The sequence below is a fragment of the Marmota marmota genome, unplaced genomic scaffold (assembly GCF_001458135.2).
Source record: "Marmota marmota marmota unplaced genomic scaffold, marMar, whole genome shotgun sequence".
Lineage (NCBI taxonomy): Eukaryota > Metazoa > Chordata > Mammalia > Rodentia > Sciuridae > Marmota > Marmota marmota.
This window is the reverse complement of record NW_026000259.1, coordinates 329,158-355,076: the sequence shown is the minus strand read 5'-3', so window position 1 is coordinate 355,076 and position 25,919 is coordinate 329,158. Positions and strand designations below refer to the sequence as shown.

Below are 25,919 nucleotides of genomic sequence, written 5' to 3'. Positions count from 1 at the left end.
ACACGGAATACATAGTCCCTAGCAAGAGCATATATAATGTTAAGTACACGGATTCTAGATCCAGATTGCCTAGGCTTGAATCTACTTAGATCTGAAATCCTAAGCAATTCAATAAACTTCTTTGTGTATCAATTACTTCATCTGTAAAATGATGATGACAGTACCTACTTCTGATTTTGGGAGCATTAAATTAGTTAATACATGAAAAATGTAATGTGTGTGTGCTTGCCATTAGCATTAATAATGTCGCACACAGAATAATTACATTGCATTTTTTTTTTTAATTCTTAAAAAAACGGTGGGGTGGGCCGAGAGGATCTGGATCTCTTTTGACTTCTGAAAGGTCTCGGGTATTAAGTAAGGCCTTATGTAGCAGAATTCCATTTTGGGAAGCCTGGACACCATGTTTTCAAAAGGAGGTGGCATTCTGCTGAGAATTCCACGGGTGGGGGTGAGCGCTTTTCCTAAGGCAGCCTAGGACTAAAGCAGCGCCACAGATACTTTGGGTGTGGCTCCTGAACCGCGGCTGCAGAAGCTACGGGCCTCTCAAACTTTCCACGTCCAAGTCGTAGCACGACGCAGCTCCCTTCCGCCCCACCTGCAGGTCGCTCGATGCCGCCTCTCGCTCCGCCCCTAGTCAGGAAGGTTCCCCCGCAGCTCGCAGCGTGCCGGACGTGACAAATGGAAGCCGCACGTCCCACCAGTACCCTCGCAGACGGACAGCGCCTTGGAGCAATGGCAGCGAGCCGGCCCCTTTGGGCCAGGGCCAATAGCGGCCGCTCTGCTTGGCGCGCCCTGAGCCGCGGCCGGGAAGGGGCGGTGCGGGAGGCGGGGCGTCGGGGGGCGGTGCGGGCGCGCTCCCGGTGGGCGAGGTGCTCAGCATTCTGCACGCGTCTGGACAGCGCGTCGGTCGCATTATCCTTCTCTCAGTCTCCAACCTCTCGCCCTCGCCTTATTGCCAAAATGTCGCTGTCTAACAAGCTGACTCTGGACAAGCTGGACGTTAAAGGGAAGAGGGTCATTATGAGGTAATTTTATAAATCTGCCTGCGCGCCCGCTAGGTTCTGCAGCAGCCTTGTTGGCCCCGGGCGGATTTGCTTTCCCATCTGCCCAAAGTTTCTTTCACCATTCAGCGGGATCCCTGGGGTCTTAGTTTGCAGGACGAGGCTGCCCTCCATTGGGGCTGAGGCTGTGCCCGAGTTTGTGGGTTCCTAACCGTATTTCTTTTAGTCCAGGAAGCGGCTGTAGTCACCTTTTGGGAATAGATCCTACCAAGAAAGGGCTCTGATTGCCGGGACCTATTTTGCCCCTTTCTTGCTCCTGAAATGCACTTACAGCCCTTCATTGGCGAATGGGACCTAATTCTTAGCTCCAAAGTCTTAAGGCCCCAAGAAAGGGACCTTGAAAGGTCATTTGGGTAATTTCCCTTCCCCCACCATTCTAGACCTTGCCAGACAAATGAAAAATTACTCTCATTTTAAAGCTCCTTGCACAAAAGGATATGTTTCTCAGGATGTTTCTTTAAATGTTCAAGTGTGGAAATCTTCTAAAGAATTGGGGGTGAGAGGATGGGGCGCACCGGATGAGGCCCCGCAGAGTTTATGTAACAAGCCTCTGCTGCTCTACCGTGTCGTTGGACTTCGGGCCAAGGGGTTTGCATCAGGATTGTGACACATACTGGGTAATGGTAGCGCAGGGTGTGGCTCTTCGTACTTGCTATCCTCCAACCTCATTCTGCCATGTGGGGAGAGAAGCAGGATATTAGAAGTGAGTAAGCCTCCCCAAGCACGTGGGGGTCTCTTACTCTGCGCATGTGGAATCGTGGTCATTTACCAACATGGCTTCTCCCTCATCTGCCAGAATTACTAGCATGGTGTATGGAACTTTACATTTATGTATCCTTTTTGTAATTTATGATACATTTCTGCATGCCAGGAATAAAGTGTATGAGGATGGTTAGGTATATAATTGATGAACTTGACTGTTCATGTACCCTAACAAGATTCAAGGGTGATATTTTTAAAGGGCCATAAGAATTTCCATTGATTGCCTTGTGCAGCCCTGACCTTTTAGGGAAGTGGTTAGTTGATGGGCATGTATGTGAATGGTGTGATTTAGTCCCCTTTACATTGTGGGTCAGTTAAGTGAGTGAGGCCATCTTTTGGATATTAAGGAATGCATAAGGCAGTAGAGGAGTAACTGCTTTAAACATGAAGGCATTTATGAACTAGAGAACTAAAAATTAATGTAGCTCTCCCCTTCTCATTTCATTTTGGCCAGGAGTAGTTTGTAGATTGCCTTCTTTGCCTTGCTGTGGAGATAGACAGAACCCAATAGGAATGTCCATGAGAAATACCTGATGTCCATATTTCCCCAAATGGTATAGGCCTTTGTAATCTGGACACAGCGGCCATCCTAGTATTAGATAAGGATTCTCTCTGGACCTTGTACCATCATCCTAAGCAAAGGGGATAGTCCCACTGGAGAACAGGCCAGGTGGACATTGGCCTACAACAAGCTCTTAGGTTTTAATTATTTTTTCTCATTTCCACAGTGCTTAAGGATGACTTTTTCAAGGAATGGGTCATTGTGCTAGTCACCTTGCTATAAAGGCAGTAAGGAGCTTTATCTCCTCTTTGTAGGGAAACTGGCTTGAATTAATTTGGCTGGTTGCACGTGGGAGCACAGGAGGTGCTTGTCTTTTCTGCCTCTGCACCCAGTAAAATTTCATTTAACACAGATTTCTAACCCTGAGCCTTGAAATGATTGGCTAGTCCTATTTTGCTGATGGAAGATGACCTGATCAAGGTTACTGAACTAGCAAGTTTGTAGCAGAGCCAGGACTACAATTTGGGTCTCTTTGGCTACCAATCAGATCCTCTACATATTTGAACATAATGACTAAGGACAGGTTAAAATAGACCTTTTGTCTGCTGAAGGTTACAGTCAATAAATTTCCCACTGTAAATTGTATTTATTTAGGCTGAAGACAGGAAGTTACTTTGTTCCCTGATTATTAATGTATCTTTTTTGAACAGAGAGTCACATTGTTGGGATTATTATTTTAGAAAGGCCCAGGCAGCCCTGCATGCTCAGCTCAATTCCTTTTTGTTTCAGTGCCTTTATGTGGTGGTGGCTGGCAGTGTTTCAGAAATGGGGCCTCCTGAGTAGTGTCTGCTTCACGTGTCTCCTCTCCTTTGTCCTGTGGAAGGGAACTGTGATGTTTGCTGACTTGTCTGATGGTCCCCTAGTTTGAATTGCCCAGGGAAATCAGCCATTTTGTTGGGGGAACTTTACATAGCCAGAAACCTGACTGGTTAATTATCAGGTTCTACATCAGTTTTTTAGGACTCCCACTGACTTTACAGCCTCTTTGAATAAGTTTCCTTCTTATTTTTGCTATCTCATTTCCTTTCCTTTCTCTCATAGGTTGCCAGTCATCCTTTGCTTGCTTGTAAAGCACTTCCCCTTTCCTTGCTCCCTCCTGTTTTTTAAACCTCACTGGTTTTCTCTAACTTGTTGTAACTTGTTAAGCAACAGCCCTAATGCAGTGGAAAGAGAGGAAAAAAAAAAAAAAAACTCAAGAGCAGGAGAAGAAAAGGCTCCAAAACAGCTATAATACCCCAATTTTCTAGTTAGGGACAGTGATCCGATGACATAGTTCCTTTGAGAGTTTTTAATGAAACTGTGTCTGGAGTCCTGAGAATTAAAGTAATAAAGACTTGATAGTCTTATTCCAATCAAATCAATGTTTAGAATTTTTATTTTGAAAATAATTATAGAGTTACAGGAGAGTTGCAAAAATTATACAGTCAGGTCTTGTTCACCCAGTTTCCCCCAATGGTAGATCTTAAATTAATTATAGTAAAACATCAAAAGTGGGAAACTGACATTGGTATAAAGTGTATATAGTTCTATGTCATTTTATCCATGTGTAGATTTGTGTAATCACCACCATAATCAAGATATAGAACTGTATCACCACCCCGGTCTCCCTCATGCTATCCATTTATAGTCACACCCCATTTCTAATTCCTGGTCATTGCTGATTTGTTTCTAAAGTTTTGTCATTTCAAAAAAGTTATACAGGAGTGGGGTTGTGGCTTGCCTGGCATGTGTGAGGCACTGGGTTCAATTCTCAGCGCCACATATAAATAAGTGAATAAAATAAAGGTCCATCAATAACTAAAAACATATATTAAAAGAAGTTATATAGCCAGGTGAGGTGGTGCACACCTGTAATCCCAGTGGCTCTGGAGGCTGAGGCAGGAGGACATGAGTTCAAAGCCAGCCTTAGCAGTTAAGCAAAATAAGCAACTTGGTGAGACCCTGTCCCTAAATGAAATACAAAAAGGGGTGGGGATGTAGCTCTGTGGTTAAGCACCCCTGAGTTCAATACCTGGTACCAAATATATAAATGGAATTACATAGTATGTAACTTTTGGGGATTGACTTTTCCACTCAGTGTGATTTCATCAAGATTTATTCAATTTGTCACATATATCAATAGGCCATTCCTTGGTATTGCTGAGTAGTTTTCCATGGTATGACTGTATCATAATTTATTTAAACATTAATTCATTGAAGGACATTTGAGTTGTTTCCAATTTGGGGCTATTACAAATGAGGTAAGTATGGACATATGCTGTAATTACTGTAGGGTAAATGCTTAGGAGTGGAATTTCTGGGTTGTATTTAACTCCCCTTCCTTTTTTCTGTGTTGGGGATTGAACCCAGGGCCTCGCACATGGCGTGCAAGTACTCTACAATTGAGATATGCTCATAAATTGCATTTAACCTTTTTGAGGGAATTGCCAGATTGTTTTCCACAACTGCTGCACCATTTTACATTCTTACCAGCAGTGTACAAGTAAACTCTGCATCCTCAGCAGCAGTGGATATCTCATTTTTTAAATTTTAGCCATTCTGATATTCATGCAGTGATATCTGAATTTGTTCCTGAGGCAAAGCTTGGGAATGTTTCAGGAAAGTAAAAAAGGAAGGGGTGCAGAGTTTACATAAAATGGAACAAGTATAATGTGTAGGCAAGAGCAGTTACTGTGTTGGGAGTCCTAAGAAGAATTGAAAGCAGAGTTTCTGAAAGTGTAGGAGATGATGAGGGCAGTGAGGGGAGAGTACAAATCCAATTTTAATCAGTGAGCTGATGCCATGGCAACATCGATAGATGAGACAGATTCTTGGATATTTCTGCCCAAAGGCATTCCTTCCTGTAAGGTTCTAGGGGTAGGGAGGAGCCATGCAATGGATAGCTTGTGCTCACCCTCTTGCAGGTCTTGCCTTTCTGGGAGGCTGCAACTGGGAAAATGACCCACTGTAATGGGATACTTGGTTCTCTTTGAAATGTACTTTGAGGCTGGCAGGGGCCTTGTTCAAGATATTTAAAGAAGATGCTGAGAATCAGAATCAAGTGGCCTGAAACTAAGCAGAGTATATTTCTTTGGTTAGAGGCATACTTACTGCCTTTTAGTTTTGAAGGCTTTCTTCAGAATGATTGAATATAGAACTATTTCCCTCATTTTACCTTTGGAAAGGCTGCTATTCCTGAGGTAGATAGGGGCTCAGGCCTAGGACATATAGAAAATGTGGTGGTTTTCTCACTAGTTCTGAAGGATTTTGTGGTCATCTCCCAGCCCTCAGCTGTTGAGAGGAAGCAGGTGGTGCAGAGGGAAGAAGGAAAAGATGGAGTTTTATGATCAAGGACAGCAGCAATTTTCTTGACTATTTCATACTTTTCTATAGTCCCTTAACAAGTTTTTTTTTAGTAATGCTGGTTGGTTCTGTCTTCCAAATCACAGAATTATAATTTGGACAAGTATTAACATAATATTTAACACTTTTGTGGTACATAACTGTGCTAGATACTCTCTAAGCACTTTACAAATTTAATTCTCTTAATGACTGTGAGGTAAAGTCTATCATTCCCATTCTACAGATAAGAAAACAAATAATGATCTTTGCAGGCAAAACAGACCTTAAAAATGGGTGCTATAGGGCTGGGCTTATGGCTTAGTGGTAGAGCGCATGCCTCGCATGTATGAGGCCCTGGTTCAATCCTCAGCACCATATATAAATAAAACAAAGGTCCGATGACAACTTTAAAAATATATAAAAAGGTGCCATACATTATTGCTTTCAGTCACATAGAAGTAGGCTGAGGTTCCAGGGAGTTCAGAATTGGTTCTTAAAAATGGTAGAAGCAGTGATCTGTAGGTTAGAAGGGAAAGATTGTGGTACATTATTAGCTTGTGACATTTGACTAATTCCTTCTAATGATCTGTCAGGTGGGCTAAGGCACATGTCTCATCTTTTCAGGATTTTTTTAAAAAAAAAATTTTGTTGTTGTTGTCAGTGGACCTTTATTTAATTTATTTACTTATATGCAGTGCTGAGATTGAACCCAGTGCCTCATACATGCTAGGCAAGTGCTCTACCACTGAGCTTTGACTTCAGCCCTCCTTTCAGGCTTTTTGTATTGTCTGTTCTGAAGGATACTGTCTGAGCTTGGTACTTGACCCTGGGTTTCTTCCTAGTCTTAAGGCTGCAGGCTTTCTCCAAAAAGAATGATAGTCTTTTTTTTTTTTTTTATTAATTTTTCAGTACCAGGGATTGAACCAGAGGTGCTTGACCACTAAGCTACATGCCCAGCCCTTTTAAAAATATTTGTTTTAGTTGTAGATGGACACAATACCTTTTTTATGTGGTGCTGAGGATCAAACACAGTGCCTCACATGTGCTAGGCAAGCATTCTACCACTGGGCTACAGCCCCAGACCCCCACTCAACCTTTTTATTTTTATATTTTGAGACAGGGAGAGTATTGCTGAGTTGCTGTAGTTGGTCTCAAATTTGTGATCCTCCTGCCTTAGCCTCCCAAGTCACTGGGATTATAGGTATTTGCGACCTCCACCAGGCAATGATATTCTTTTGATGTGTGTGTTTTTTCCAGTAATGGGTGTAGAATCTAGGGGCACTGTGTCCCTCAGCTACATCCTCAGTGGCCCCTACCCCTGTTTTATGTTGAGACCAGTTCTTGCTAAGTTGCTGAGGCTGGTCTCAAACTTGAGATCCTCCTGTCCCAGCCTCCAGAGTTGCTGGGATCACAGGTGTGCACCAATTTATTTTAATTTTTATTATTTTTAAAATTAATACATTATGATTATATATAATATTGGGGTTCATTGCAACATTTATATATACATATAATATAATTCGCTCCGTTTCATTGTTTTGTATTTCCCCTTTCCCTACTCATGATCCCCTTCTACTCTACCGATCTCCCTTCTGTTTTTAATTGGTTAATGTGTTTTATTCTTCTAATTAATTTTTTCCTAGTTCTTATAATTTAAGTTAGGCTTTATTTTTTGAATTTTTTAAAGTATGCTTTAAAAAATTCAAAAAATAAAACCTAACTTAAAAGGGCATAAATCATAATCTCAACAAATTATCACATAATGATCACATTTGTACCATCAATCAGGTCAAAAAGAACATTACCAGAACATTACCAGAAGCCCCCTCTGGTATTCTATCCCAGTGGCTAATTATTATCTTGACTTTTAATGCCCCTGTTTTTTTGTGTGTGTGTGTGGAACTGGGGATTAAACCCATATTCTTGGGCATGCGAGGCTAGCATTCTACCAACTGAGCTATATCCCCAGCCCCCGCCTCTGATTATTTTGAAGGTGAGGTTTGAACTTCTGGCTTACTTAACTGGTTCAGTAAAAGTGCTGCTCCTGATCTTGAGAGAACAGTAAGTTGATCTTGGTTCTGAAACTGAAATTTTTGTTTCTTTTTTAGAGTGGACTTCAATGTTCCTATGAAGAATAACCAGATAACGAACAATCAGAGGTAATGTTCTTGCTAAATCTGGGCTGGGTTTAAGATGTATGTTGGTGTGAATATATAGGATAAAATGGTTTACCTTTCATATTGTAAAATTATAGCAACTTAAGCCATGATTTTGGCTTTCTTTCAATCTACCATCTGGTTTGCTTTCTTAAGAGAATGTAAGAATTGAAACATTCTAAATTTTAAAAATATTTAGTTGTAGATGGACATAATAAGTTTATTTATTTTTTTATGATGTGCTGAGTATCAAACCCAGTGCTTCACATGTGATAGGCAAGCACTCTACCACTGAGCCACAACCCCAGCCCCTGAAAGATTGTAAATTTATGAGAAAATACAAACTGAAAAAAATCATCCTAAGAAAGTGATTTTTCTCTCTCTTCTCCATTTTTTTTTTAATTTGAAGAATTTGGAGTTGTTCTTTTTTAAAGAAATCAAAGTTGTAGGTTAATTGACTTCTTTTGTAAAATTCAACTATGCAAGAGAAGGATTTTTAATACCAATAATTATTAAGCTTACATATAGTTTTATAATACTATTCCAGATAGCTTTAAAAAGTCAGTTTTGAGAATTTTGATTCATTTTTACTTTTATTTTTAATTTAATTTATTTCTGAGACATGGTCTTGCTATGTTGCCCAGGTTGGGCAGGAATTCAATAACTAGCCTTAGCCTCCTGAGTAACTGGGATTATAGGTATGCATTGCCATGACTGGCTTTGATTTGTTTTTGCTTTTAAAAAACAAAGCAAAAGACTTCAAAAGTAATATTTTCAGTCAGTTTAGCTGTTTCAGTGTCTTGGATCCTAGATTCAGACAGAAGCTGTTTTTTTTTTTTCTTTTTAGAAAATGTCTACATTTTTTTTTTTAACCAGTGCAGCATAATTGTACACAATGGTGGGATTTGTTGTTATATCATTCCTTAGTATTTACCCTTTCACTCCCCTCCTCCCTATCCTTGGTTCCTTTCTTCTTTTCCACTGATTTCCCTTTGATTTTTCTGAGATTCTCCCCCACACTGTTGTTTTCCCCTTTTTCCTTTCTGGCTACCACATGAGAGAGAAAACATAGGACCCTTGATCATCTGAGTCTGGCTTATTTCATTAGATACAATGTACTCAAGTTCTATCCATTTTCCAGCAAATACCATAATTTCAATTTTCTTTTTCTCTTTGGTACTAGGAATCGAATCTGGGGCCATCTAACTGCTGAGACACATCCCCAACCTTTTTTGCTTTTTATTTTGAGACAGGGTCTTACTAGGTTGCTTAGGGCCTTGCTAAGTTGTTGAGGCTGGCCTTGAACTTACAGTCCTTTTGCCTTAGTCTCCCAAGCCACTGGGATTACAGGCATGTGCCATTGACTCATTTTTCTTTATAGCTGAGTAAAACTCCATTGTGTATATATACCACATTTTGTTTATCATTTCATCTATTGATTAATAGCTAGGCTGGTTCCACAATTTGGCTTTTGTGGATTATTTGCATAAATGTATGCATTTTATAGTATGACGACTTTAATTCTTTAGGATAAATACCAAGGAGTAGTATAATTGGGTCATATTGTGGTTCCACTCTTAGTCTTTTGTGTCGTTGTACTAATTTACAATCTCACCAGTAGTGTAAGTCTTCCTTTCAGAAGCAGAAGTTTTAAGTGATAGTACTGCTTTTATTTTAAATTTTAAATAAAAGTTTGAGCTTGAAAGTTGCTTCTCAAGACCAGTGTTACCTAAAAGAAATGTAATGTAAGCCATATTTTATTTAATTCAATAAGTCTAAAATAATTATTCCAGTATGTAATCACTATAAAATTAATTAAAGGACAGTTAACATTTTTATGCTGACTTTAAAATCCAGCATGTATTTTACACATATATAGCACATTTCAGTGTGGACTAGTGTCATTTCTAGTAGTCAATAGGCTCCATAATAGCTATTGGCTAATTACTAATGGATACCATATTGGACAGCGTAGGTCTAGAACCAGAATATTTTCAGGTATTAGTCCAAGAATAGGACCTGGCATTTTATGAGACACGTCCCTGCATTATCATGGCAATAAAATCTTTGTACACCGCAACTCCAATCACCCCCCTTTTTGTGATGCTGGTTGTTCAACCCAAGACCTCAAGCATGCTAGGCAAGCACTCTTCTACTGATCCTCATCCCTTTTGACTGGTCTTGATTTTCATTATCCTACATTATATAGAAAAGATTCCATATTTGCCTATTAAAGTATTTAATGAATAAAAGCATAGAAACATGTCTGGGTGCATCTAGTTTTAGGTGGACACAATACCTTTATTTTATTTGTTTTTATGTGGTGCTGAAGATCAAACCCAATGCCTCACACATGCTAGGTGAGTGCTCTACTGCTGAGTCACAACCCCGGCCCAAATTTATTGATTTCATTGGGCAAAGTTTATACATGATACAGTTTATTTTTATATAAGCAAGTTTCTGTATCTGTTACATAGCATAAAATATTTTAGAAACATTACTTTTTTGTTTCATCATTCCCTTCTTTGCTCAACTATCTCTTTATCACATTTTCCCTTGTCAGCCTACATAAAATCTCCACTATGCTTTTTTTTTTATTTTTTAAAAAAAATTTTCTTAAAGCCTTTATTTGTTTAGTTTTTTTTTTTTTTAATGTGGTGCTAAGGATCAAACCCAGTGTCTCACACATGCTAGCCAAGTGCTCTGCCACTGAGCTATAGCCCCAGCCCTCTACTGTTATTCTTCATTCTTATCTTTTATCTGCCTTCATTGCTTTACTTTCTCTATAACTCTTAACATGATCTGATAAATTACACATACATACATACATACATTGTGTGCATGCTTTTGCACATACACACAAATACAAACTAAAAAAAAAAATCATCCTAAGAAAGTGATTTTTCTCTCTCTTCCCTTTTTTTTTTTTAATTTGAAGAATTTGGAGTTGTTCTTTTTTAAAGAAATCAAAGTTTTAGGTTAATTGACTTCTCTTGTAAAATAACTATGCAAGAGAAGGATTTTTAATACCAATAATTATTAGGCTTACATATAGTTTTATAAGACTATTCCAGATAGTTTATTTTCCTCTGTTAGGATTCTACTTACATGAGAATAGAGATTGTTTATTCTAATTTTTATTTATTTATTTTGGTACTGGGGGTTGATCCCAGGGGTGCTTTACCACACTGAGCTACATTTTTGAGACGGGGTCTTGCTAAGTTGTGCAGGCCGGCTTTGAACTAGAAATCCTCCTGTTTCACCTCCTGTTGTGGCTGTTTTTGTTTTGTTTTGTTTTTAACTTTTATATTCTTTGCACCTAGAATGATGTGACTGGCACAAAAGAACCATTTAGTAAATGTTTGAAGGAAGCTGGGCAAGGTGGTGCACATTTGTAATTCCAGCAATTCTGAGGCTGAGGCAGGAAGATGATAAATTCAAGGCCACCCTCAGCAACTAAGTGAGACGTTAGCAACTTAGCAAGGCCTTATCTCAAAAAAATAAAAGGAACTGGGGGTGTAGCTTAGTGGTTAAAACACTCTGAGTTTGGGCTGGGGATGTGGCTCAAGCGGTAGCGCGCTCGCCTGGCATGCTTGCGGCCTGGGTTTGCTCCTCAGCACCACATACAAACAAAGATGTTGTGTCTGCCGAAAACTAAAAAATAAATATTAAAAAAAAATTCTCTCTCTCTCTCTCTCTCTTAAAAAAACACCTCTGAGTTTAATTCAAAGTAAAAAATGCTTAAAGGGAGTTTTTTTATTATTGTTACTGTTTTTGATGGTGGGGACTGAACCCAGGGCCTCCTGCAGGTTAAGCACATGCTCTACAACTGAGCTGTGTTCCCAGCCCTGATTTTTTTCTTTTCTTTTTGGTACTTGGAATTGAACTCAAGGCCTTGCTTATGCTAGGTAAATACTCTACCATTGATCTACATCCCCAGCCCTTTTGTTTTTATTTTGGGACAAGGTCTTACTGAGTTGCCCAGGCTGACCTCTCAAACTTGTGATAATCCTGCCTCAGCCTTCCAAGTAGCTGAGGTTACAGGCATGTGCCACTGTGCCAGCTCAGTCCCAATTTTTTGATTAAAATATAATAAATGTAATACATTATAGAAACCAAGTTCTATATAATGTGTTTATCTTGTGTATATAAAAAAGTGATTTAGTATCTATAATGGATGCAGAAAAGTTGCTACATATTTCTTATTTTTTTCCCAAATATCCTTTGTGGTTTCAGGATTTGAAACATTATGTCTTTTATCATCACTTAAGAATGGTGTTTTCAGAAGTCTCCAAAATACCATATTGAGTTTCTAGGACTCGCAGGACTCTGCATATAATTGTTCTTATGTCCAGACTTTATTACAGTGAAAGGATACATGACAAGATCAGCAAAGGGAAAAGACACAGGAGGAGTCTGGAGATTTCCATGGCACAGGCTTCCAACATACCATGAGGGGACGTATTAGATAGGGGGCTCCTTTCTCCACAGTGAAGAGTGTAGTGATTGCGTGCAGTGATTTTGTCCTGAGAAGTCTATTAGACTCTCATCCCATTATTTTTTTATTTGTTTATTTTCACAACTACATATTAGTTGTACGTATTAATGGGATTCAGTGTAATATTTCCATACATGCATACAAAGTGTACTGATCAAATCCAATCACCCTTTTCTGACCTTTCCCACCCTTCCCAATCCTTAATAATCACTATTCCACTTTAAAGATGACTTTGTTTAGATACCATATATGAGAGAGAACACACAGTACTTGCCTTTCTGGTTTCATTTAATATGATATCTTCTAGTTCCATCCATTTTGTTGAAAATGATAGAATTTCATTCTTTATGGCTGAATAATACTTCCTTGTGGGGCTGGGGTGTCTCAGTGGTAGAGCACTTGCTTAGCATGTGTGAGGCATTAGGTTCAATTCTCAGTACCACATATAAATAAATAAGATAAAGGTCCATTGACAACTAAAAAATATTTTTAAAATACTTCCTTGTGTGTATATACACATGGTGTGTGTGTGTGTGTGTGTGTGTGTGTATGAATTTTTTTTCTTTATCCATTCATCTGTTGTGGGGATCTTGACTAATTACCCTATCTAAGCTATAGTGAATAGTGCTGCAGTAAACATGGGTATGCAAAGATCTCTTTTGTATGCTGATTGCATTTCCTTTGACTATACACTCAGGGGAGCTGGTTACATAGGTACCCTTTGCCTAGCAACCACCCAAATTTTAGACTTCTAGATGGGAGCAGATGTTCAACATAAATTACCTTGTTTATACAGTTTAGGAACAGTGAACAGCCTTGCCAGTTAGAGAGCTGAGAGAACATTCCAGTTAGAGAGCTTAGAGAACATTTTGAAAGCCAAGTGCCTAGACACCTGCCAAGGGTCAACCTTCCAAGCAGGTCTCCTATAGATAGAATATTCAGGCTTGCTTTCCTAACTCTTTTCTGCACAAGGGGCACATCCGTGATGACGCTACAATCCTAGGTGGAATATTGGCATCATATTTAACTTCTTCCCCTGACACGAATTTGAGGGATACCACTGACTTGCTGACAGTACATTTGAAGGAACTTGGAAAAGTAAAGGGGCTTTAGGTTTTTTAAGTCATGAATAAAGCATGTCCCAGTAATCCCTAGGAATAACATTGCTTTGTCAACTATATGTATTTATTTTATTTTTTTCAGGATCAAGGCTGCTATCCCAAGCATCAAATTCTGCTTGGACAATGGAGCCAAGTCAGTTGTCCTTATGAGCCACCTTGGCCGGCCTGATGGTGTTCCCATGCCTGACAAGTACTCCTTAGAACCAGTTGCTGCAGAACTAAAATCTTTGCTGGGCAAGTAAGTGCCAGGCTCTGGTGCTGGTTGAGTATATAGGAGGACAGATTGTCAGGCATGTTGTTACTGGTTTTTTATTTTCAGACTGCTTGAGTCGCTTCATCTGTTGCTCCCCCTAGGGATGTTCTGTTCTTGAAGGACTGTGTGGGCCCAGAAGTAGAGAAAGCTTGTGCCAGTCCAGCAGCTGGGTCTGTTATCCTGCTGGAGAATCTTCGCTTTCATGTTGAGGAAGAAGGGAAGGGAAAAGATGCTTCTGGGAACAAGGTAGGTCCTGTGATTTTGACATTATTAAAGATTAGGTCCTGAATCTGGAAGAGACTATGATGGAAGAATACAAGAAGCTTGTATTTTTTCTTAGACACTTTCTCATTGAAGTATAAAATACAAGTAAGAATGCACAAACACACAACTTGATGAATTATCACAAAATAAATGCATCTTTGTAACTACCACCTGGGTCAAGGAATAGAATATTACCAGCATCCCAGAAGTCCTTCTGGTACTCAAATGGTTTTGAAATATATGTGAACATTCTTGGGGTATAAGATTATTCAGTGAATTTGATGATCATGGTGATATTACCTTGGATTTGAGGTATTTTTCTAAGAACTATAAAACATTTTCTTTGAATCTGTCTTTAAGATAAGGGGGTGTAGGCTTCATCCTCATTTCAGGAAAAGTCTCAGGAAAAAATACTAAGTTTCAGAAAGGTAGTCATTTGACTAAGTTAATGGTGCTATTGCTGGACTTTGTAGCTAAGGTCATTAGATCAGCAAACTTTTTCTGAAGTGGCTAGATAGTAAATATTTTAGGCTTTGTGGGTCTTTCAGTCATAAAGGCCATATAGTCTCTGTTAGCTCTGCTGGGCTCTACCATTGTCATGCAAAAGTAGCCATAGATAACCCACAAAACAGATTACTATGACTTGACAACCAGAATTCTATTATTAAATGATCTTTGAGCATGATTTTTTTTCTTTATTCTTTCTAGTCCTACATGACAGTAGAATCTATTTTGATTTATTTATACAAGTATGAAATATATCTGATTTTAAATAGGATCCCAGTCTTGTGGATGTTTGAGCATGATTTTGAATTTGATTCACTAGAAGGGAAGCTGAAGGCAGTTTTTAGTACTTTCTTCCATTCTGCTGGTCTTTAGCATCTGAGAACACATGCTCTGAGGCTGGTATCTCAGTCCCCTTTCGACTTCTGACATTTCTTAAGGTCATTGGGAGTGACTGCTTTCAAGCAGTTTCTTTTCTTAGCAGCACAGGCCCTGGTTTTGCCTTATCCTGCCTTTGGCACAGTCTTGATAAAGTACTAGGAGTCAAATGCTGACCTAAAATTTGGTGCCCTTTTAAACTGAAACCCAAGATGCACAAACTCTAGGGCTTAGAAATGGTGGGAGGCAAACTGGCAAATTGGGGCAAAATGTTTTATTTTATGATGAACTGCTTATGCTATTCCGTGATTTATTTTTTAGTAGTTAATTCACTTGGCATTTAGTGTCTGATGGCTTTCAATACCTGAAATTTCAGGAGCCTGGTGATAAGTTCAAACTGGATATAAGAATACAGTGAGGACCTAAAATTTTTATTTTATCCAGTATAACCACATTGATCTTTCAGAATGAACATCATCATCCTTCTAGTTATTGGCAAATTAAAAATGAAGAATGAGTTATGATTATTATCGTTTGTTCCTATGGCACTTTTTTTGTGGAGAGCCTTTGATTTATCCCATTTTTCTAATATTATATTATTATTATTATTTATTATTATTGGTACTGGGGTTTAACCCAGGGGCACTTTACCACTGAGCTACTGAGATATGTCTCTGGTCCTTTTTAGTTGTATTTTGAGACAGGGTTTCACTGAGTTGCTAAGGGCTTCACTAAATTGCTGTGGCTGGCCTTAAACTTGCAACCCTTCTGTCTTACCCTCCTTAGACTCTGGGATTACAGGTGTGGGCCACTGCACCTAGTGGCTCCTTAAATAGCTCTTAAAATGGAATGGTTATCATGCCTTTTTGGTTGATAGGAATAGTTGAAGGACAGAGAGTAATTTCCCAATGGTTATACAGTAAATTAATGTAAGAGCTAGTCCTAGAACCCAAGTCTTCTGATGTTTGAGCATAATTAACCATTACTTCATTTATCATCTTCCAGTTACCAATGGTAGATGGCTTTCCATCCTGAAGAGGTTTTAGGGGCTCCACAGTCTGTATTTTTAGTGTTCATGGCTCTGTAATTCTTTGGGTCATTAGTGGAAAATGCCATTCTTTGTGGTGGCCTCCTTCACCTCTTGATACATACAAAAATGGGAGTGGGCAGTTACTAAAATAAACATCTGTTCTGTGCTGTGTACTATTCTGTGCCATGTCCCCCTTCATCTGGCATACTTCCTGTGTATCCTTGCTTAGATGCCTGCCAGAGACTTTATTTTGCTCCTCCTGCCATTCTGTTTTCTGTCTCCTTTGGGGGAGCCCTGGATGGTGAGCTGATACTTTGCACTTGTGTTTCATTTCTTTTCTATTTTTTTTCTCCTCTCTCTTCATAGAAGTGTATGTCTTGATTTCTCAGATGCATAACTTTGAGGGAAGGCTGTAAAATACCTCCTTTTACACCAACATAAAATGTTTCTGAGGTATTTTTCTATTGTCATATTTAATTTATCATCTCTGTCCAAACCTTTCCTTGTTGCTTTTATGAGGGATATGTATGAGGGCCACTTTGCCTTTGCAGAAGGGCCTTGGTAGTTAGAAACTTGAGTCAAGTATAATACTTTCACAAGAATATATTAAAATAAGAAAATGAGTTAGCATAAGGAAAGGGAAGAACAGTCAGAATCTTGACCTGCAGGTTGAAGAGAGACCAGTGGGATGTGGTTAGCTTCAAATGATTAAAGGTTAAGCCATGGTTCAAGAGTATTAGGTTTGTAATTTTGAGGGAAGGTGAGGGAGTGCAGGATCATGAAGAAATAACAAGAGGACCTGGAATATTTGGGAGAAAGAAACAATCCTGTTAAAAATTTGCTGTCCCACCTATTCAAGGTCTTTAGAGATGTTCAAGAGGACCCTCAGTGGTATGAAATGCTTTTACAGTTAGTTGTCTTTGGAGCCATAAGCACTTCTTGTGTTGGCTTTTCATCACAGTAGTTGTTTTTCTTTGCAGGTTAAAGCTGAACCAGCTAAAGTAGAAGCTTTCCGAGCGTCACTTTCCAAACTAGGGGATGTCTATGTGAATGATGCTTTCGGCACTGCCCATCGAGCCCACAGGTACCAAGAGCCTTGTTGGATACTGGGCTGAGAGCAGCTTTCTTGTTTACTTGAGCAGCTCAAACTCGAGGTTGCTTTTAAGTATTTCTGCATTGTATTGTGATTGTTTCAATTTCTATCTCTAATTGGAGCCACTATTGTGGCTCTTCCTGATCTAGAGAGGAAACAAAGGTAAAAACGTTGGGAATTGTCAAGCGTTTTATGTAGCTTTAGGAAAAGGTTTCTCTTTCTAATGGATATTACTTTAGGAATGTTTCCAGATCAGAATCTTAATTAACATTCTTATCAACTGGTTGATTACTTATTGTATAATATTTCTTTTGGGGGTATCTGGGATTGAACCCAGAGGGGTTTTGACTACTGAACCACATTCCCAGCTGGTTTTTATTATGAGACAAGGTCTTGCTGAGTTGCTGAGGCTGGCTTTGAACTTGGTAATCCTCCTGCCTCAGCCTCTGAGCTGCTGGGATTACAGGTGTGCAAGCACTATGGCACCCAGCTTATTGTATATTGTAATTCAGCCCTTTGCCTACTGAAGACTATTACTTGGGTATCTTAGAGTCTGCCTAAGTTCGTTGCTTTTTACTCTTTCTGTTTGACCCTGTTTATTAGTCAAAAACCTTATCATGTACCTAAATGTTTTCTGTTGCAGTTTCAGGATGAAAAATCATGATTTCTTAGAAACTCAGAATGAGAAAAACATTTTAGTGATGAGGAGCTGGCTTCTAGGACTGGGAGAAATGGTAGAGTTTTATGAGAATTTGATTGTCTTTGGTCTTTTCTAGCTCCATGGTCGGAGTCAATCTTCCACAGAAGGCTGGTGGTTTTTTGATGAAGAAGGAGTTGAACTATTTTGCCAAGGCATTGGAGAGCCCAGAGCGACCTTTCCTGGCCATCTTAGGCGGGTATGAAAAACACTTTTGGATTATGCTTTAAGTAGTGTTTGTGTGGCAGTAGGCCATAACTTGGGTAGTTTATTGTCAGATAGCATAGTCATGCTGAGTAATTGTGGAGAATTTAATAAAGGGACTGTCTATGGAAGTGATGGTAGATTTAGGGACACCAGAAAAGGACAGTATATAATTGGGCTAGCAATATTCATCACCATCCCTAGGCCTGAAAGGGCAAAGAAGGGAATACAGAGAGGGGAGTTATGTGGAAGAGCCTTCCAGTTAGAATGGTAGTGTTTATTCAATGGAAAGATGATAATCTGGCAGAAAGGGACCCCAGGGAAATAAATACTGTGATCTCCCTTCAATCTCCTGATGCTGCATCCATACCCCCCACCAATTGCTGAAACTCAACTGGAGGCCAGATGTAAGGGAGTCCCTTGATGTGGTTCGTGCAGGTCCGCCTCCTGGGACAGGGTAGAAAATGGTTGTGGAGGGAAGAATAGGGAAAAATCTGCCAAAGTGCTCATCTCTAATTTTGAAGTTTTTATGAAGCTCTTACATACAACCTGGCTGGGAATAACTAGGAAAACCTGCTCCTGTATGTTCAATATTATGTCTTTATATCATTTAGACTTCATTTGTACACATTATGTACCTATTTTATGTTTGTTCCCAGGGGAAAAGGCAGCATATGGATAGTGAGATTCTCATGCTTAGTAAAGATTAGAAATTTCAGAATGGATAGTTGAGAGAATACATTTTAGATGATAAAGTAGGGACAAGGGGCTGGGACTGCTTGGATGAGATAGCTTTGTGTCACTTGGCATGGCTGTTAGGTTGCAGCCTCTCTATTGTTACAGGAATATGACCCTTCTGTGAGCAGGATTTTTTTGCCCCCATGGGACTGGACACAGTCAGCATTTCCTGATGAAAATTGACTCTGGAGTTGGCTGTCAACTTCAGGTAGTTGCTCTCTAGGCTTTATGAGCCCAGTTTCAGGGTCCTAAAAATCATCCAGGGGGATTCAGGTTGTAGTGTTTTGTTCCTGTAAAAAGGTAAATTACTGGAATCATTGCCCCTCTTCTTCACTGGATTATGAAGATCAGACTCAGTTTTTTGATTTTTCCTGGAAATGAGGATTTGAGCTGTCTGGCTTTGTAGACTTTCTGTAGACTTGTAATAAGAAGAGTGCCACCTAGTGGTTATGGTTAGATTTATGTTCCCAATGGATGCTTGAAACCAGATAGATAGATAGATAGATAGATAGATAGATAGATAGATAGATATTTTTGCTATATGCCTATGATAAAGTTTAATTTATAAATTGGGCACATTGGGAGATTAATAACAGTAATGAAATAGAAGAATTATAGCAATATACATATTGTTATTTAAAACTTATGAGTTATTTATTTCTGGAATTTTCCATTTAATACTTTTGGATTGTAGTTGACCACAGGGAAGTGAAACTGAATAAGGGAGTGCTACTGTAGCTGTTTTGGTGAAGCTGATATGGAAAATTTTGCCACATTTCTTAATAGTGTAGTCTTCCTAGGCAATTAATAATTTCTGGAAAATTTTTACATAAAAAATACTTTATTGTGGAAACAAACATACAGAAGTTAAAAGAATAGCATAATAAACCCCTGGGTATCTGTTACACTGCTTTAACAAATTGACATTATCTGTGAACCCCATTTTTTTTTTTAATTTTTTTATTGTTGGTTGTTCAAAACATTACAAATTTCTTGACATATCATATTCCACACTTTGATTCAAGTGGGTTATGAACTCCCACCTTCACCCCATACACAGATTGCAGAATCACATCAGTTACACATCCATTGATTTACATATTGCCATACTAGTATCTGTTGTGCTCCGCTGCCTTTCCCATCCTCCACCCTCCCCCCTCCCCNTGGTAATATCGCCATTTTGATGATGTTAGTGAACCCCATTTTGGTCAGGATGTTTTTATTTTTCCCCCGTCAGTACTTGGGATTGAAGCCAAGGACACTCTACCATTGAGCTACATTCCCAGCTTTTTTTTTTTGTGGTGCTGGGGATTGAACCCAGGGCCTTGTGCATGTGAGGCAAGCACTCTGCCAACTGAGCTATATCCCCAGCTCTCCAGCTATTTTTTATTTTGTTAACAGGGTCTTGCTAAGTTGCTGTGGCTGGTTTTGAACTTGAGATCCTTCTGCCTCAGTCTCCATAATAGCTGGGATTATAGCCATGTGCCACTACACCCAACTAGGAATTTTCTTTTAAATAACTGCCATATATTATACATAAATTACTTTGTTAAGGATCATTTATTCTATAATAGTCCTCTTCTTACTTTCATCCCAACAATGTGTTGAAGAAACAGGGACATTTGAGCTGTATACTATCCCTTAGAGATGAGCATGTATTTTCTGTGTGTAGTGATGCCAAGATGGTGTGAAGATGATACATGTTCAGTAGAAACTGTACTTTGAATTTCGGTCTTTTCTTGGGCTAGTTATGTGCAGTACAATACTTTCTTGAGAAGAATGAGAAACTAGAAGGGACAGTGAGCTGCACCTCCCAGCCAGTCATACAGTCATGAGGGTAAACAGTGTATAACTCTATAGTGTAATGTACTGCTAAGCTGTGGTGTGTTCATCAGGTTAAGTGCATTAAATGTATTTTTTCTGTTTTCCCCCCTTTTCATTGGTACATTATTCTTACAGTGGGATTTGGTATAATATTATTCATATATGCACACAATGAAACAGTATAATTTGATCAATTTAATTCCCCAGTACCTCCCCTTTCCCTCTTCTCCTGGTCTCCCTTTTTTTTTTAAATGTTCTAATTAGTTATACATGACAGTAGAATGCATTTTGACACATTGTACACAAATGGAGCACAGTTTCTCATTCCTCTGGTTGTACATGGTGTAGAGTCACACCAGTAGTGTAATCACACGAGTATAGGGTAATGATGTCTGTCTCATTCTACTGTCCTTCACATCCCCACACCTCCTCCACTCCCCTTATTCCCCTCTGCCCAATACAAAGTTCCTTCATTCTTTCCTATCCCCTCCCTACTGTGGATCAGCATCCACTTATCAGAGAAAACATTTGGCCTTTGGTTGAGATTGGCTTATTTCACTTAACATGACGTTCTCTAGTTCCATCCATTAAATGCATTTTCAGCATACTATATTTTCAACTTACGGTGCTTTTATTGGATGCAAGTTCAGGAGTATGTGTGTATACACATTTTAAACAAATAATCCATTATTTGTTCAATGGATTACAAGTGAAGTAAACAGCCTCTTGGCATCCATTCCCCTATATCAGTGTTGTTTTGTACCATAAGATCTCTCCTAGGGTAGGCATCATCTTGTTTATTGAATGAAGAAGGAAATAGTCCTGAAGTGATTTGGCCATTTAAGTGGGATTTAAATGTATTGAAATGTTTATGGAAGGCTAGCTAGCTATTGCTTTGTATCTCTTACTTAAGATATTTTTTTCTCTCACAGGGAGGCAAGAGGTACATATGTTTTATTTTCCTCCATTGCAAAATAAGCTTCAAAAGGGCAGGAATCTTTGTTTTGCCCACTAATGTTTCTTAAACACCTAGGATACTGCTTGGCACAGATTAGGTGCTCAGTGAAGGTGTTGAATTAAGCAGTTCAGCAGAAAAATGCTATAAAGCAATTGTCCCCAGCAATTGAGCATGGGATGTGAATTGAGACTAGAAATATCTATTTTTGTTCAGTGTATGTTTGTACAGTCTTATCCCCTGCTCTAGGATTAAGACAGTTCTGAGTAGATGCAGGGATCTCATGATTAGCAGGTATAGTTGGCAGTCTGGATCCTGTGAATTTTGAGGGGGTATATGTGGAATCTGTGCTTTCTTTAGATAAGGATAGGTTTTCTTTCCTTTTTGCGGTGCTGAGGATTAACCTGGGGCCTTGTGAATGCTCGGCAAGTACTGTACTGCTGAGTTATACCTTCAGCCAAGGAGTAGGTTTTCTAAGCCCTTTTTTGATTTGATGTCATATCGTCAAAGATTTCTTCAAAATGGATTAGGCTTTTGGATTGGAGAAATACAGGGCAAAGTTATGCAGTACTTGGTCAATTTGGGACATTTTTTTTTGTTCCTGCCTTAGCATAAAATGTCAGGCTCCATTATATTATTACTTCTCTAGTTGATTGTTCTTTTGGTGGTTTTTCTTTCACTTCTAGAGCTAAAGTTGCAGACAAGATCCAGTTGATCAATAATATGCTGGACAAAGTGAATGAGATGATTATTGGTGGTGGAATGGCTTTTACCTTCCTTAAGGTGCTCAACAACATGGAGGTAGGAAACCAATGCCAATGTGAAGTAGCTGTTCATTATAATCACACTTATCTAAATTAAAAAAAAAAACAGCTTGATATGAACTCTCCCTAAAAACTCCTATTTTTATCTTAGCAAGTTGTTTTCTTTTTGCAATTATTCCTTTATCTCTTATCATCTCTGGTTGCTGTCTACTTTTGTGAAGCAGTCATGTTCTTAGTATAGAGGCTAATGTTCATCATCTTTGCCCCCTTGTATAGATTGGCACTTCTCTGTTTGATGAAGAGGGATCCAAGATTGTCAAAGACCTTATGTCCAAAGCTGAGAAGAATGGTGTGAAGATTACTTTGCCTGTTGATTTTGTCACTGCTGACAAGTTTGATGAGAATGCCAAGACTGGCCAGGCCACTGTGGCCTCTGGAATACCTGCTGGCTGGATGGTGAGTCACTTCAGTATGAGTGAACAGAAACTTTTTTGTGTCATCTAGCCAACCAACTAACATTTTTTTTTTTTTTTTTGTAGTACTGGGATTAAACCCATGAACTCGTACTTGCCAGGCAAGTGCTCTACCACTGAGCTACAAACCCAGCTCTCTAACAAACATTTTAAAACACTAGGAGTTGGGTTCCAGATGTTGCAGTGAGGCACTTTTTGTGGGAGAACTCATGGGGTGAAAGCAGTGGTATCAGATTTCTGCTGTCTTTATCAGTAATGAGATGAAGCACGAATGTTTCTTTTTCATCTAAGTAATGTTTAAGGACTTACTATGTGCTGGAGACACTGCTGTATGCTTTCATAGTTTGGGCTATTCTGGAGTATGTTGCTACCTAGAAACCTATATAAGAAAACTTCACATGAAATCATGAAGATAATAGAAGTATACTATTCACAAGAAAAACATATGCATTAAAGACTAATATGAAAAAAAGACTAAATAGTTGATCATTGTGTTTTCCACATATTATTTTGACAGCTGAATAACATTGTCTCATTGACATGCCCATTTGCTGAGTCATTTTTCTTTTGTTAGGCTTTTGGGTGTTACTTCTCGGTGTGAGGCCTTTGGGTTCATCATTTCTCAGTGTGGCCCCAAGATCAGCAGTATAGGCACCATTTTTGGAATTTGTTGAAAAATGAGGGCTGGGGCTATGGCTCAGCCTGGCATGTGTGAGGCACTGGGTTCGATTCTCAGCACCACATATAAACAAATAAAATAAAGCTTTATTAACAAATTAAAAATTTAAAAAAAAGAAAAATGTAAATTATTGAGCTTTACTCCATTGCGACTGAATCCAAAACCCTGGAAGTGTGGGAGTAGGGCCCAACAGTTTGTGTATGAACAAAGTCTCCAGTGATTCTGATGCATGCCAGAGTTTGAGAACTACTGATCTAGTTCAGTATTTCTCAATTTCAACATTATTGACATCTCCATTTTTGTTGTGGAGGTCTGTTGTTGCCTTGTGAGGTATTTAAAGCATCCTTGGCCACTAGGTGCCAGAAGTGCCTCCCAAATTTTATCTTTAGAAATGTCTCCAGACATTGCTGCATGTTCCTTGTGGAGAGGCAGGTTTGACCCAGGTTGAGACCCACTCATCTTGTTCTCGATTGTCATACATAGAATGGTCAAAAATGCCTGTATTAAATAACTTGAAGTTTTCCCTTGAACTTGATCTTTTATAAAGTAGAACTTTTGAGTCAAAGGTCATAAATACATTTATAATTTTAAAGACTGAAGAGTACCTTTGGTTCTAGAAGAAACTCTGGTGTTTAGCCTTGTTTGGTCTTGATGAAGGTGGTATTTGTTCTTTCAAGTAACTTTCCTTGGCAGCTCAACTTCTCTTTTAACTCTATCCCTCAGGGCTTGGACTGTGGCCCTGAGAGCAGCAAGAAGTATGCTGAGGCTGTTGGTCGGGCTAAGCAAATTGTATGGAATGGACCTGTGGGTGTCTTTGAATGGGAAGCTTTTGCCCAGGGAACCAAAGCACTCATGGACGAGGTGGTGAAAGCCACTGCCAGGGGCTGCATCACTATCATAGGTAAGGTGTCCTTTACAAAGCTAATACTAAGGTGAACTGGCAGAATTCTAATCAGAGGAAGGTAGAGGGGGATCATTGACTGTTCCTGGGCCTCATGGTGTTAGGTGAATCTTGAGCCAAATGGGTGCATAGTTCATGTAGGAGCATCTTAATGAAAGAGTTCCGAGTCATCAGCTACTTTTGAGTTGCCTTATGGTTTTGGTGCCATTCAACTTTTTTCTTTCTACTTTCCCTTTTCATCTGGCTTTCATTCAACAGGTGGTGGAGACACTGCCACTTGCTGTGCCAAATGGAACACAGAGGATAAAGTCAGCCATGTGAGCACTGGTGGTGGTGCTAGTTTGGAGCTCCTGGAAGGTGAGGTTCTTCCTTGTTTTTTGGCTTATTTAGGGGTAGGGTGGGGAGAAGTGGGTAGAATGGAATAAAGAAATTTAACAGCTAGTACTGTCATTAGCAGTCATTATTAGCTGGGCAGTACAAATGGAAGAACTTCAGATAAAGCTCTTGCATCCTTTTGAGGAGGGGAGGGGCAGATAGGAACTTGTTCTTAAACATGTCACATTCTAGTAGACCTGGGACACAAAATGCAAAAGTTGCCTAACTCCTGGCTATATTATCTTAAAGAATAGCTGATGTGTTATTGGGAAGAGAGAAGGGGGCATATCTGGCTTAGTTGGCCCTATAGTAATGCTATCTATGTGTATGTGCTCTCTCAAAAACAGGTAAAGTCCTTCCTGGGGTGGATGCTCTCAGCAATGTTTAGTACTTTCCTGCCTTTTGGTTCCTGTGCACGGCCCCTAAGTCATCTTAGCATTTTTCACATCTCCACTTGGCATTAGCTAAAACCTCCCCCCACATCAAGATTCAGCTAGTGGCCAAGAGAGGTAGCACCAGGAACCCTTAAACAGTTGCACAGCATCTCAGCTCATCTTTACTGCACCCTGGATTTGCCTATATTCTTCAAGGTCTCATTTAAATTTCTTAGTGACTAAACCATTATGCATTCTAGAGTGCATCTATTTATATTTTGCCTGTTAAAACAAAGTGAGCTGTGTTAGCTTAGTTCTCTTTTTGAAGTAGCTTATTTTGATTAGCTTGTCACTGTTCACTACTCGGCATGGAAACAAGATGAAATTCCAGTTTTAGGGAGAAGCAATTGATGAACTATTAAATGATCAATAAACATGTCCATTGAAACTGGGGAAAAAAAAAAGAAAAAAGTTTTCCATACCTGTTCCTGAATCAGACATCCACGAGCTTGGATCTTCGTCTGGTTTAGAGAGGTAAAAAGCACGAGGGTGTGCAGCAGCAGCAGCAAAATCAGACTGCAAGTCAAGAAAGAAAACACCAGACCTCTAAAATCACTGCATACACACCACTGACCCAATGAGTGACCACCAGCGCCACACCAGGTAAAGACCTACAGCGTGTCCATGAGGAAGAAGGTCCTGCTTTCCCTAGTTATAAAAGCACAAAGCAAGAGGACCAACAGTGAAGGACTTTCCTGCCCCTGTGTAATTTATGAGTTCATTCTGGTTCTCTGTGAAACTACAAAGAGAAAACTTGAGTCTAATGAGTTCAGAACAAAAATGTATTTATCATTTGCTGTCTACTTCCAAAAGAAATTTGAGGTGCCTGAAATTAAAGGATAAAAATGAATGTTTAAAAACCTTAACAG

The 25,919-nt window shown here is 39.3% G+C and overlaps 1 protein-coding gene across 1 annotated transcript; it reads left to right on the top strand.

Moving 5' to 3' along the window:
* The first annotated feature begins 847 nt into the window (after positions 1–847).
* Positions 848–25,442, top strand: Pgk1 (phosphoglycerate kinase 1). Its single transcript, XM_015507509.2, has 11 exons — positions 848–1,028; positions 7,818–7,868; positions 13,567–13,722; positions 13,839–13,983; positions 16,894–16,997; positions 17,783–17,902; positions 22,111–22,225; positions 22,465–22,644; positions 24,064–24,241; positions 24,500–24,598; positions 24,964–25,442. Exons 1-11 carry the CDS (start codon positions 964–966, stop codon positions 25,002–25,004), a joined length of 1,254 nt encoding a protein of 417 aa, XP_015362995.1. The 5' UTR covers positions 848–963; the 3' UTR covers positions 25,005–25,442.
* The last annotated feature ends 477 nt before the right edge of the window (positions 25,443–25,919 follow it).